Here is a 15490-nt window from a genome sequence, read left to right as displayed (position 1 = left end):
TTACTAGTGCACAGCTGTGGCTTCATATGGTGACAGAATTCCGCATCTGTCTGGCTGCAAATGTGGCCCCTTACAAAATATGTAGTGTTGGGCTTCAATCCCAGAAAATCCCATCTCACAGCAGAAACGTGAAGATTGGTGCTTATTTGTTCAATTTTAAATTTAGTGCTTGGTGTCACTAGGGCAGATAGGGCAGATAAGGCATAAAAAGGAAATAGACATCAATTGCCCAATAGACCAAAGAATTGATTTATGGTCTATTTGAAAAATTCTGTTTACATTTGGTTGTTGTTTATTTAAACCTTTAGTACAAAACGCGACTTTTGTCTTAAAGGGAGTGTAAGTAGTAAAACACGCTTTATAAATATGAAGTATTGTGTATATATAATTGTTGTATAGTATATATGTTGTAGAAATGTATTGTATTTATGTGTAAATTGTCAAAATGTTCAGTGTCCTTTTCACACATGAAACAATGAAAAATTCAACACAATAGAATAAAAGGGTACGAATGGAATATACCCAACTAACCTAGAAGTACCACTGGTTTTTTTCCTTAAATTGAAGGATCTAGAGAAGTGTGTAGTTGGTAATTTGTGTTTTCATAACTGTTACCCATGGTCCAACCAACTACATGTCCCAGGACCTGACTCCTTGTTTTTCTAAAACTAGGGCAGATACAGCATGAGGCAGGCTCCAGGGATACCCGGGCTGCTGGCCATTGCGGAATAGAAAGAGGAGGAAGAGGTGGTGGGAGGGTGCGGGCAGTCTGAACTAAACCGCAAGGAGTTACCTTGGGATAATTCCAGTTCATATCCACCATTGGTATGTTAAAAGAAATAGGGTAAAATGCTTTTTTATTTGGGGGTTGACTACACACACCTTAGGTGGCATCACAGATAACATCAATCAACATTATGTGTAGAGCAGTCACCCAAACAATTAAAAAAGTGACAAACAATGTGTGCATGCATCAGAATGTTGAGGTTAGGGTGTTTACAAACTCCTGAAGGCCTTACTTGCACAATCATTAAGACATTGCTATGTAGGTAACCGCTTCAAAGGTATCTGCTTGAGAAGGACGATCAGGAACCCCTGTTTTAAACCACAGACCACCATTTAATTTGTATTTAAAAAAAAAAAAGAAAAGAATGAGCACCATGGTTTAAATAGTATGTTGCTGCAGGCTAGCACTGCCCTCTGCCAACAATAATACTAACCTATTTTATGACCCTTTCTCAGAAATAGCTTCTATCTCAATGCAATTGCAACGTGCATGAGCTATTGATGAAGCAATGTGTAAATATAAGTGTGTGTGTGTGTTATAATATGCCATATATTTCAATGATGAATTTAACCTGCGTTGTACCATGTTTGGTTTAAATAGAGTGCTCTATGCCGATTTTTCCGTTGCATTCCGGTATTTGGAGTCTAACATTTATAATAAAATACCAATGTACCAGAATTGAATGTAAATACAACTGGACAGTTCTAAGTATTTTTGGAAAGGTTTCTAAATGTGGTCACCTCAATTCTAAACCAACCAGTGGGTCACCTACCTGGCACTGATTGATTGTGCAGGAGGTTGCAGAGGAGTGCTGGCATTGGTCTCTCTGGATCAAAGCAGCCAATGGGAGGTAAAATCTAAGGCAAGCCAGAAGCTCTCTTTGCGTGTAGGTGAGGGAGGCTTAGAGACACCGCTTGTGATTGGCTGAGGTCTGTCTGTTGTGTTTGCTGAAGTATTACTGCCCTTGTTGGCATTAGGTGCGTATGTCACTCACATTTAGCAATGTTGGGAACTGAGCCATTTATGCTGATATGAAATGGCTGCTCGAAAGTGAGCATAATATTAAACCCTGGTTGCTTCACCTTCATTTTCAGCTCTAGGAAATATATATGAAATGCCGAACATTTGTAAAAGTAGTTACGAGAGTTGCATGTTTTATAAATATTTTCTAAAACACTTAAGAGCCCTGCCCAGTGCAGGAGAGAACCAGTTTTTGGGGATAAGTCAATGGGTTCTTCACTGTGCTTTTATGAGTTAACTGACAGATTGCTTCCGTGGAAGTTGTTTAGCTGTAATAGGATGCAATGTGTTTGTACAAGTAAGTTTAATATTCATCGGATGTGTGGTATCATATGAGGTACATACTTCCTCAGCCTACTTGCTAGTTTTGCTTTCCATGATCGGAAATGTGCAAGTTTTAAGCCACTGATTTGTGACAAATGAAGTTTTATCGCACACTCTTATGTCTGATTAGCACATAGCAGTAAAACTTAGTGAACCCTCCCCCTTCACTAGTTACCTCTTTCACTTCTCTAAGCCACAATTCAGTTACCCTGCCACCTCAAAAATGCATATGTGCTGGTGTGAAATCAAATAGAAAAACATGTTGTTTTCTCTCGTCCTCTTTTGAAGCTTGAATCAGTATCCTAGATTTTGGGGATGAGAGGCTTTTTCAACGCTTTCAGTGAGACTGAAGTCACAGAAGTGTATTTTAGGAACACTGAAGAAATCTGCTGCAGTACCTTAAAATAACATCTGAGATATGTTGTGATATAGATGCATCTTTTGGGCATTTTTTAAACAAAATTCCCTGTTGTAGAACCCTTGTGTCCCATTGGGACAGTTGTGCTTGCTCGCTACACTCACACCTGTAAATTCATGATGTAGTCTTACGCCTCACCACTTTGAAAGTTCACCAGCCGCCACTATCCATAGGTCAGCCTGGAGTCTACTAATCACAGTGTGAAACCCTGTTTCAAAAAAGCGTTGATGAGTGCTTGCTTTCTCCTTTTTGGCCCACTTGGTTATGAGTGGGTCAGCTGCAAAATTGAAGCGTATGTCCAGGAAATTGTTAGATGGGTTTCTTTGCTGTATGGAGGGAAGATGTTTTTATGGTAAGGTATTAGTTACTGCTCCCATTCCTGAAGCACTGGATAAATCATTGAGATCACTTAGGCTTGGAGTGATTTTATTTGGGTCATGAAGTTGTGGACGTGAGCTGGCAAGACAAGTCTGTGCCAGTAGTAGAAAGTGATTCACATCCTTCCCTTCCTCATTGGGTGATAGATCCAGTCTGTATATCGGGTCTGATTTGGAATTTATGATTAAAGATTGGGAGTTGTCGGAAATGAGATTGATTGAAGCCATCTAGTTGTTAAGGCTTTCGTGGCCTGGAATATTGAAGGGTTAGAAACGCGAAGGAACGTCACTGTCGCAAGAGCGGAGGCATCACATTCAGTCAAAGTTGGTGAGTGATCCTGGTGAGTGGTTGCGATTGCTGATCTTTGAAGTTACAGTCAGGATGGAAACAGTCACAAATTCCACTTTGGTTTGTTGACTTCAGCACTAGCCGTCTGCTGTCCTCCATAGGGGTTTCGCGGGGCTGGGTAACCACCTTGTTGTTTGATGTTACTGTGTTGCTACCGGCATCTGGATTTACTCTCAAAGGATTTGGTATTTCATCTGATAAAGTGATTGGTTGGTTTGGAGTTTGTTATTTAAACCCCCTTACAGGCGCCGCAGCTGGCAGGGAATTAAATTAATCGAACTGAAGTCCTCCATAAAGAACCAAATAGAGTTGCCCAGATGTGTACACCATATGAAGTATCTGAGAGCACTCAGCTGTCATGTACTTTCAAGAACCAAATTGAGGTTCCCACCTGTGGTATACTCAGAATGAAGAATGATAGCTCATTCAGCTGTTGTCGACACTGAAGAATCAAACAGATGTCTTTCAGCTCTTGTGTTCTTGAATGAAGAATCATCATGAGGGCTCCCAGCTATATCGTGTGCAGAATGAAGACATGAATTGAGGTCTTCCACATGTTGTGTGTTGTGAAGGAAAAATCATAGTGAGTTTCCCAGCTGTTGTGTACTGTTAATGAAGAAACTAATTGAGGTCTTGCAGCTGTTGTGTGTGCAAAATGAAGAAACAATGCGAGATCTCCAGCTGTTGAGTGTTATGTATGAAAAATGATATTGAGATCTCTCAGCTGTTGTATTGTTAGTGAAGAATGGACTTGAGGTTCCCTGCTGTTGTCTACTCTGCATGAAGTAATCAATTGAGGTCTTGCAAGCGTTGTGTGTGCCGAATAAAAAATCAAGATGAGGTGTCCATATGAAAATCATATTGAGGTCTACCAGCTATTGTGTGTAGTGAGTGAAGAATCTAATTGAGGACTTCCAGATGTTGTTTTTTTATTAGAAGTTAGATCAGTGGAAGAGTAATCAAGAATTTTGTTTCAGATATGCTGAAAGGGGCTGCATTTTGCTGCCACCTCTGCAAGTCACCATATATTGTTAATCCAGGGCGTAGAGGGAATTGTGTCAAAACATCCAATTCCCAACCCTCTCCACGTCGCAGAAGGGACCCGACCACCGGCCAAGTGCTCCTCTTGTGCAATGCTTGTGGTAAGAGCGGATATTGTTGTTTCCCTCCCCTATGATAGCTATGCATTTCTAAACTATTTATCTTTCGTGGTGTGTACATTTAAATTGGTGATTTTCTGCCCATCCCTTTATCCCACTCTCCATCCCTCCTTATTTAGTGCTTCCTTCCTTGCTTCCCTCCTTTCTCTCTCCTTCCTTTTTTCCCTACCTCTTCATCTTCCATGCTGCCTACCTTTCCTTCCATCGTGATTCCACTTCCTCTTCATTACTTCTTTCTTTGTATAAAAAAAACTGACACCTGGGATAGCTCATAGAAGTCTAACATGTTTTATGTAAAATTGGCAGCAAGCATGAACATTAGCGAAAGGCATAGTGCTATATCAACGGGCCAGAGCTTCGCCTCCTGGTCAGTTGTTGCATGTTATGCTAAAATCCATAACTTTCGGTGCTACATTTTTCAATGCAGACTAGTGGAGGAAAGAACATCTGTGAGATAAAACGTACAGATTGCCACTAATGAGTGGGTCCTGGGCCCTTCTTGTGGCACGAATGCGAGACAGCCTTTAAAACTAGATTCAGCATTCTCAAGTAAAATTGCTGACTTCACTCATTTGTGCTTCTTGCCAGGTTCAGAGTGAGGCCATGCTTATACTTTGGCTAAAATATGCCATGTACCACATGGAAGAACAAGATGGAAGTGCATTTAAAATACGTGCAAATGTGAAATAATGCTAAGTCTCCAGTGTGTTTTAAGTACAATTGTTCATACAAACAGAATGGCAAATGAAATTCTACCTTCACACCTCCTTACTCTTTTTCCCTTGAATTCTTCCCTACTTATGTATTCTTGTGTACTTGAATCCTTACCCTTCTTTGCGTCCTCCTTTCTTTACCTTTCTCGAGCCATCCTTCTCCACTCTTCCTTCCTTTCATCCTTCATTGCCTTCATCTTACCGGACTCTTCCTTTCTTATATCCTTTCAATCTTCCATTAATCCATGTGTACTTTCATCATTTTTTACATTTTCTTACTAAATCCTTCATTACATCATATTTCCTTACTGTTCCTTCCAGTCTTCCTTGTCTTTCCTTTCATTGTTTTTACTTCCATCATTCCTTACACTTCCTCATTGAAATCTTCAATGCTTCCATTATTCCTTACTTTTTAAATCTTTAGTGCTTCCATTATTCCTTATTTTTGTTGATGAGAACCTTCCTTCCTTTCATACGTCTAATTTTTTCTTCCTTAAATCTTCCTTATTTCAATTTTTTGTTCTTAAATCGTTCCTCATCCCATACTTCCGTACTCTTCCTTTTTTCTATTCTTCATTACTTCCATCTTTCCTAATTCTTTCTTATTTCCACACTTCATTGCTTTCATTTTCACTTACTAGTTGGTACTTTAATACTTCCTTATTTACATCTTCCCGTACCCCTTTTTTTACTAAAATCCTCCCATACAGAATTACTGTAGTAAAACTATTGCTACCTGGTGTGGATAATTAATCCAGTTGTAATTCTACCAGTAGCAGATATGCTTCCTCAGGTAGAAATGGCATGATTTACGCTACCCCCCTCAATCATACCGCACCCCGCCTCTCAATCAGGCTTTTACTCTGTATTGGCATCCCTATTGGAATCCCTCAGAAATCAATTGCCCTTTCACAATAGGGAAGACCTGGTTCGGCCACTGAACAAGGGCCAAAGTCTTGCAGTGAATGAGCCAGGTGCTCTGACCAGGAACAGAAAGTAAGCAGAGGTGTAGGAGCCTACATTCTGTTGTTTTAAGATCTTGCTCTTCTCCTAAACCATACACCACAAATAGAAAATTATTGTGGGACCAAAGGGTGAGACAAGGCGGGTCCCTGTGATAGAGGTCATATAAGCCCTAGCAGCACATGGTGTTTTGGTGTCTCAACATCCTGGGCTTGGATCATCCTGCGATCATATGCTATATCAGTCCCAACTCACCTCTTTAGCTCTGATAAGTGAACTGGAAGTACTATACAAAGTGGTCACAGTCGTAACCAACTTAACGAAACACACAGTTCGATAGTTCAAAACATTATATGTTCATTTCACATGAATGTGAGTTTATTTGCACAGTCTCCATTTGATAATCAAAGACAGCAAAGTTGTCAAACATTTTAAAAGGGTGCTCGGAAAGGGAGGATAGAGTGCTCAGAAGGAATTATGTGCTAGTGAGGGTAATGGGAAAGGAAAGGCAATGTGCAACAAACAGTAGCTGCATCAGACAACGCTGACACCTATCCAGCCTAGCAATAGCAATTTAATCACAACAAACAAAACAGAAAATAGACTCCGGTAGATAATCTCTGTCGTCTGCATTTGAAAAAATGAAGAAGCTGTCGACGTTTCGACCCCTGATTGTGGTAAAGGTAATTAAATCCTTATTCTGGGGTCTTCATCAGGACTCAAGATATTGAGGGTGTTGAAGGAGAAAGAGCACTTAAAGATAGCAGCGTGAACAATCAGGCTGCAAAATGAAAGAAGGTGGGCTCTAGGGCTCTTGGATATGAATCTATGGAAATGATGGGCTCCTATATCACATCATAAACCGATATGTGGGTAAAGAATCCACAGCAGATAAAGCTTACATAATAACCACCACTTGGAAAGCCAAGTTGGGTTCAATAAGGTATAAACCAAGTAGGTCGCAAGTTGCTTCTATTTGGGTTGGATCAAATGAATCTGACCCATCTGCCCGACTCTCAGCAAGTTAACTGGAAGAGCAGATAGTTCGAACGTTTGGCTCAGTGATAACAAATATATGACCTCAGTGGTGCCTGTGGAAATTTGATTCACAATTGTCATTTTTAAAAGCCTATGTGGCACCTTGGTTGAAGTTCGTTTCCTGGAGGATTGTGGGTGACTAAGTTAGCATAATATAGTCTATGGCACGCATCAAAGGAAGAAATACAGAAGCCTCCGGGTCAACAAAATCAAGTAAGTAGACTCTCTCTTGGCCTTAAGAACAATATCACATAACTCAGGCCCTACAATACTCAACTGCCTCCTGGTGGATCAGAGGATCAAATTCAAGTGCTTGTGCACATCTACTAGGTCTACAGTAGCATTAGTCCTTAATACCTACTAAAGCTCTTACACCCTTGGCCATAATTGCGGATAAGAGAAGATTAACCTGATATTTCAATACACTTTCAATTTAAATAAAAATTAGAGGTAAAATGTGGAGCTCAGAATTCACAGCACTGAAATAACCTTAGCCCACAACTAAGAAACATATCCAGACTTCGAAAGATAAGAAGAGTGGCATACCACAAAAGGATTGAGTCCTCTTGGAAGCGTTTCTGAGATAGACCCTAATATTTCACTGTTCACCTCAAAGATATATATGGGAATGTGTGTGGAGGGGGCCTCCCTGAGAAGTAGAGGCATCTTGTTGGCGTGCAGGGTCTTCATCAGGGGCAGCTGGCACGGATCAAGAGTGGCGGGCGGAGGGCAAATGGTTAGCTGATGTAACAAAAAAGGAAAGAAAAAACGTATCTACTCGCTGGTTCCTCGCCACGTCTCTCCTCCGTAGTCCCTCGCTTCGTTCCAGAACAGGAAGCACACCCAGGCTCCACATAGCCAATCACAGCGCTGCAATGCAAAGTGCGTATGAATGTTTGGCTGGCCCGAGATGGCCGGCTAAACATTCATGCGCACTTACAAAGTGTGCTTACCACTCCCCATGCTCCTGTCGTCAGAGCAGCCCCACCCCACCCTGCAAAGCTGCAGCAGAAGGAACAAAGAAAATGATAATAATGCCTACAGCAACAGCAGTTTGGTTCTTTTAGGACTCCATTCTCCCTCCAGCTGTGGGTCTCTCCAAACTTCCTCTCCAGACCACGCAACAGCACTCGGCTACATCATTCACTCGCAGCATTCCGGACACCAGTTCGGATATGGAGGGAATGCAAACTCACAAGATACTGCTCACCTCTTAATTACAGAGAGTATATGGGCATTCTTTGAATGTCACTTTTTAAGCTGTTCCTATTGGTTGACCACAGGTGACACATTACATCAGTCTTCCTTTATGGTTTAATTCTTTTTATTGGCAATGTAGAAGGCAAATTCCCATTCAACGGACCACGCAGGGCCCACTTCAGATGCTAAGTAATGCATTGGCTTTACAAAAATCAACAAATAGCACATATAGTCCCACCCCCCACCCTGATCAGTCTTCCTTTAAAGAACCTTGATCGATGTGCATCTGTCTTTGGGACACGTGTTTTTTCTCCTGTAGGTCTCTCGTTTGGCAAGACCGTCAAAGCAAAGGGCACCGTCATGGATGCAATGCCTGATGAGCGGAAGGAGCACGATGCGCAGCTGCAGAGCTTTGCATTGGCCATGGTTCAGCTGCTTGGGGATCAAGATGCTGCCAACCTTTGCTGCCCATCATATCACAAGACGCCCTGCCTGTGCCTCCAGACCTACCTCAAACCTCCAGGTGGGCATCAAGATACATACCAGGAGATACAATTGCTTATATTGTTTAAAAGAAAAAACGAGTCTGCTATGTGGACTCCCAAAAGAAGTTGCAAGTACAAGAAGCATTGACAAAGACAATTTGTTTGCAAATATATTCAAAAGTTATTAAAACTTTAAAGGTAACAAAAAGTAAGAAGCATTGGCAAAACTAACAAGTCTCACTATTGGGACCTGTTGGCTTTTCTAATGATTTTTAGGGATGCTGTACAGCTGTAATATGGCTGCCTGCCTTATTTTTGAAGTCCTGGGCAACACACTTGCATGCGCCTTCAAAATGATGAAGGCACTTTTTTCCATTTTATTTAGCAATGTAAGTTGGATCAGTAAATTAAAAAGTAGATGAAAACGTTTTTTTTTGTTTTTTTAGGCTCAGGTGTGGGGAAGTGGCACAGAGGGCTCAGGTCAGGGGAAGAAAAACAGAGGGCACTAATGGGGAAGAAAGCAAAATGGGGGAGGGAAAAAGCACTGTGGAGGTCATGGCCAGAAGCAAGACAGGGGGCCTGGATGGGGAAATAAACAATAATGGTGGGTGAAATGACACAGGAGGCATTAGAGAAGAAGCAACACAGAGGGTGTGGGTGGGGTAAGCAGTGTGGGGGCAGAGCAACACAGGTGCGAGAGGAACATGGAGCATGGTTGGGTAGAAAAGCACACGGGCTACATAGAGGGACGTGGAACACTAGGTGGAAGCACAGAGGCTAGAAAGCTACTTGAGCGAGAAGGAAACTAGTGTGAGCTCAAGAAAGAGCGGGCGGAGAAGAAGTGCATAGTGCAACACGGAGCTTGGCAGAGGGAGGAAGAGCAGTACTTGCAGTGACAACTTGATAAAACATGTACTCTTGCCCAGTGCTAAATCACTAAGGAAAAAGAAGTGCTTCAAAAGTGAGCAGTGAAGGACACAAGTAATGCGTCCATGCTCCAGTGGCGGGAGAACCACAAGAAGAGGAATTAAAGCCCACACAAGCTGATGAATAAAAAGCGAGCACATGAGAGTGACAATAAAGCCAACCAATGGTAAGCAGTCCATGGGCTCTACAACCACTATAAGCAGACAATACATTTTTCTACAACAGAAAGCTTGTGCTGTCTGGTAGGCGAGACCTAAATATGTGATGTGGATATATTTGCAAAAGAAACTAGTTTAAATGACCCATCACAAAAATAAATGTTAAAAATACATGAAATTAAAGCAAAGAACAGCCCATCAGTCCTGGAACTGAAGTGAAATACTTTTTAGATGGATGAGCAAATGTCACTCACAGTGAAGAGAGCCAAAGGCTGAAGTGTGGTGAGTCATTACCCTATACTCTGTGCAGAGGCGGGCCGAAGCAAAATCTGTATGAAACGTGAACAGGCCAATGTATGAAGAAGGCTGATTGAAAGTGCCCTTATGTAAGGAGATATGTATATATGAGATAGGCAACACACTTAAACCTGTCTCTACACCCGAGCTAAAAATGAACACCACTATGACCAACTACATACTCTGGGTCTCACATAATCCTATTTGCATAACAAAATGTATTTCAATTGGTTTACAATCTAGATCAGAAAATGTTACTTGCATTGTGTATGGTGCAAGGTAAGATCAATCGATCACCTACACACCAGATTAGATTTGTTTTTATTCAATGATAAGCCGGGGCGAAAAAACGTAAACACTTAGGCCCTCATTACGAGATTGCCGTAAAAAGGGTGGGGTGCTTACCACATGTGGTAAATCCCTCCTATTCTGAGTTTTTAAAAGGAAAATGTAGCATAACTCTCCAGTCTGCATTGTTTGCCTTTTTTCTAGTCCTTTTCCCCCGTAGCTTTTGGCAGGTTTGACCTGCCGGAATTTATCAGGGGAAAACTGTGAGTGTGATAAATATCACATAACTCCTAATTCAAATTCCTGGATTTGCACGGTGTTCGGCATTTAGCCCTCTACTCATAATGAGAGCAAAAATATTTAGGTTGTACAATATATGACCAAATCCAACTTAAGATCATAAAGTTATGGGGCAGGTTGCCTGCTTAGATCCCCACCTGGAGGCTGAACACTGAATTACTTCATGATGCCTCATTTGTAACCACTATTAGTGAAACTGTCACACATTAATTAAATGAGAATATGGGGTCTGCAACAGACAGGACATTAGAATGGGATGCATTTAAAGTGGTAATGTGGGGACTCTGAGTCAAGACCACATACAGTGTTAAGTTCAGGCTGACAAAAGACATAACTGAATCTGACCAATGTATTTCGGAGGCAGAAACCCACACCGTAAATGATCCTGAAGCACCACAGCGTCTCATAGAATTGAGAAAGAAACATACTGACCTAGTAGACAGACTGGATGTTGTTTCAAGTCTGAAACTGGGCTACGCTTTGCCTATTCCCTGTTAGACACATGACAGAGGTAGACCATTTGGCAATTCCAACCTCCAGATTGGAAAGGAAGTTTGATGGTTTCACGTACTTGGGAGTGAACATTTATTACAAAGAGGAAGATCCTATAAAAGGTAATCTGGGTAAAGTATTAGCCATGACGTGGCAGTCCATCATGTTTTGGATCACACCACCCCTTTCACCAATGGGAAGGATTGCCATATCCAAAATGCTATCTTGCCCATATTGCTGAACTTCTTTGTAGCACTACCTATAAAGTTAACTAAGGGGATCTTGGAAAGATTTCACAGTGCACTGTCCAGTCTAATAAGGGGAACAGGCAGGAAAAGGGTCTCCCTCCGTAAAACACAAAAAGCCACCTACACGAGTGTGGCCTGTGTGCCTCAAGCAATGAAATATACTATGCGGCAGCTCAGTTGCAATGGCCCAATATAGAGAGGAACGATGTCATACAGGGTCTAAAGGGACTACACCCATAGACTGGTTGATGAGCGCAGCCGTTGCTACAACCAAACTGAATAAACTAGCAGAGGTGACCAAATATTGTTGGCATAAATATTTGCAGTTAAGGAGGTAGCTTCCCACATATTCCTCAGATATGCCAGTACGGGTGCACCAGAATATAAAAGCATATGTGCCACACATGATAGGAGACTATGGGCAAAAGCTGACTTAACAACGATGGAGGATATGTTTGAAAATTGCACTCTACGCATGTGCAAGAGCCATGTATGGTATACAACAGTGTCAGTTCTGGACATCCAGTGTATTTGCCAAACTAGTAAGGCATGTCTGTATCCAAGATCAAAATGAACCACGGAAATCCGAGGTACTGCATCTTCTACTAAAACATGGGTGTGGTGGAAATCAGTTACTTTACTATACAATGTAATGTTATTGCAATCTGTCATGTAATTGTCTGCACCCAGAATTAGATAGACAATGGGTGCAGTCATTGGAATATACAGAGAGAGTGTCCATAAAACCTAGACTAAAATATATGCAGGTTAATTATCTTTACTTATCTTATCTTGTCCCAGAAAGCATAAGCTTAATGTTTAGGGGTGCCTCATAGCAATGCCCTAGATGTATGCAATCAGAGGTGGACTTTTACCATGTGGTATGGTTGTGTCCAATAACACAGTTTTGGGCGCAGGTTGTGGCTGAAGTATAAGACTTGCTTAGGAAGGTAATGTGCCCTTAACCCATGAAATGCCTTTTGGATACAATGCATAGAACAAAGAAAAATAACTATGCACCCAAATTCATAGACGTAATTTTTATTCTGGCCAAAAGACGTGCTGCTATGGCCGGAAATCTTCTAGAGCTCTGGTTCAACACACCTGGCTTGGGGATCTGAGGAAATGGGCTAATGCGGAAGTGTAAATCCAAAAAGTGTGTTCCGGTACCTATAGGGACACAATTAATGTCCACACAGAAAAGGAAGGGAAGAGAACAGAGGAGTCTAGGTTTTGTCTCTTTCTGTGAGATCCGAACCTAGTTCTCTCCTCTTCCTTTTGTGTGTGGACATTAATTGTGTCCCTAAAGGAAGAGTAGCCCACTTTTTAGATTTAGACAACTACATGGAGCAAGGGTACTGGACCATAACTAGCCCCTAGTCCCTCCTCCTTTGATTAACAGACTAATGTGGAAGTGGACATGTCAACTAAGCTGTACAAATTGAAGAGAAAGACCTTACCAAGTACGATATAGGACCCATAGTTATAGCATTGGAGTCCAGGCCTGATACAAGACCTCATTGAACAGGGCATGTGGCTCTTGCTGGATGTCTGTTGGCCGTGCAAGCTCCCAGGAAAGGATATCCCCTAGTGCACCAATGTAACCCCAGCAGGCCTGATAGTTGGTGAGGAATATGTAACTGAGAAGAGTTATCTGGGTGCCCACTTACATGAAAGTGATATGCTTTACTTAAAAATTGAACAAAGTAACGTTGTGGCTTGCGCAATCCAAATGGACATACTTTAGAGAATGGTTCCACAGAGTAAACAAACAGATTGTTCTATAATATTGTTTTTAACATGACCCTGTTGTCCAGATGTTAAATGTTTGTGCTTTTGGTAATATTTGTTTTTTCTGGACTATTTACTATTATTACGTTCATCCACCCAAGACCCTTGGCCAATTAAAACAGTTCTATGTGGTTTGTGAGGACTCTTGGATATTCTCAGTGGTGCATTAATGACTCGGTCAAAATCCCCTTGTCCAATGAGGACATCACATTGGGGGTTTTGGTTCTCAACAAATGTGAGCATAGGAATAATGTGACCTGGAGTTGGCAGAAAGGTCATTATTTTACACATCATGTCTTTTGTTTGCTGAGAGTAAGTCTAATGATGTTGATGCTTTGATTGATAATGCCACTGAATCTCTACCTGTGTTTTAGGGTGCACTGATGAGGAGTGTTCAGGCCGAGCGGTGGTACTCCTGCAACTTTTCAAGGAGGCCAGACGACTGAAAGCGCAGAAGTTCACCGTTGAAGTGGCAGATCAGCCACCTGAGAGTGCCAAAAGGCAAGGGGTTTGGCTTACTTTATCTTCTGATGTAAGTCCTAATCTATACATTTGGGGAGCTAAAGCTCTCCTTTAACCCCATCTCACAGGGCCGGCTCACATACTAACTGCTGGAGTCTTTTTAGGTCTCGAATTAGACAATATCTTTTGATTTTACTAAAATATGCTTACTTATCCTGCCATCTGCCGGCATTTTACATCCATTGATCTGTTGTTTTGCCATTCATAGTTTGCTTTCGCCCACCACAATTTATACAGTGGATAGGTCCATTTGAGTCATAGGCCCTTTGTACTCTGGGTGACCTCATTCTGCTTGTGCACAGAATGCATGTCTGCCAAAAATTAACCCCTAAAGTGCCTAGGACTGCTTTATTTATATAATATCTAATACTATAATATATATTATAGTACATAATATAATATTTTATATATTATACATTATATCCTGTGAGGGCTTGGCAGCTCTTCAGGCTACCAGTCTCTTGCTGCCACTTGCAGTGTGCTGCAGCCCGCACTGGCACTGCCAGCATCCGACATTTTTAAATGGGTTTTAGAACATGTAACAATGGCTGCACGTGTGTGCCTGTGCTTCTATAAAACTTAATTGCAAAAACATTCCAAGAGGGAGGCTGCTTTTTCATTCGCATGCATTCTATTTGTTAGTAACAAAGATTTACAAGGATTGGGATAAAACATAGACCCGGGGACCCTAAAAAAAGTGGCCCACATTTTCCGACTGCTTCAGTGTTTTCAGTATTATGAAAAGAAGGATGGGGGATATTATGAAAAGAAGGATGGGGGTGTCTCTAAAAAAGGCACGTTTTCTTATCTTCATGGAAATAAAAACAAAATTGCCAGGGCTTTGTGTGCATGGATTAGTTCACAATGGTGAACCATACCTGATATAAGTGAGGCCACTTCTGCTCAGCCACCCTACCCAATTTGCATACATTAATGGGCCAGCCCAGCGAGAGACTGGGAATGAGATCTACGCCCAGTTGGTAAAAGGGAGGTAAGAGAGGCCCATCTGCCTCCGGAAAGGCCACTCAAGCCCCTACTGGGACACTCGTGGCATCTGAACTGCTCAGACACATCCTAAATACGCCACCAAGCTGGGCAAAAAAGCGTCCCACAGCTGAAACTCAGATACCATATAAAGCAATTATAACATTCAGTTAAATTAATTTTCTTTAAACAAAGACTGAATCTGTATTGTTAATTCAATACGTAATACTAGCCCACATTTACAGGATATCATACAGTAAGCACCAACAAACCATCAGAGCTGAGAAAAATCCAATCAGGTCGGCCTGTTTAATGTACAGTATAACAAAGTTTAGAATTTCAACATATCTTTATACATGTATTTACATAAGTAATAAACCAAGAGATAATTCTATAATAAAAGAGAACGTGCACAGAGAAAGATTAAAGTGTGTGCTCAAGTGAATGATCAAGAGGATCAGAGAAACATAGTGTGGGTCATTTATATACAAGAAAAACGAGCCTGCCCTGGATAACGCTTGTAAAAAATGTACTTCTTTTTTACTCGCTTATATACTATATACAATTCCGTAGTCCTTAGTTTGCACAGATGGCAATGGGATTTTTGGAAATGGGGCAGGGGACAGGGGTCAGTAGGTGCAGGCTCCCA

The 15490-nt window shown here is 41.5% G+C and overlaps 1 protein-coding gene across 1 annotated transcript in view; it reads left to right on the top strand.

Moving 5' to 3' along the window:
• The window catches only part of LOC147710327 (uncharacterized), a 104323-nt gene that overhangs the window by 51366 nt on the left and 37467 nt on the right, over positions 1–15490 (top strand). The window contains exons 4-6 of the mRNA XM_086919981.1: positions 4253–4417; positions 8669–8872; positions 13710–13836. Of these exons, the coding sequence (XP_086776107.1) occupies positions 4253–4417; positions 8669–8872; positions 13710–13836 (496 nt within the window). The remainder of the gene's footprint in view (positions 1–4252; positions 4418–8668; positions 8873–13709; positions 13837–15490) is intronic.

This window comes from Lissotriton vulgaris, chromosome 5, assembly GCF_964263255.1.
Source record: "Lissotriton vulgaris chromosome 5, aLisVul1.2, whole genome shotgun sequence".
NCBI lineage: Eukaryota > Metazoa > Chordata > Amphibia > Caudata > Salamandridae > Lissotriton > Lissotriton vulgaris.
The sequence above is the reverse complement of the archived record's forward strand: the minus strand, read 5'-3'. Positions and strand labels throughout refer to the sequence as shown.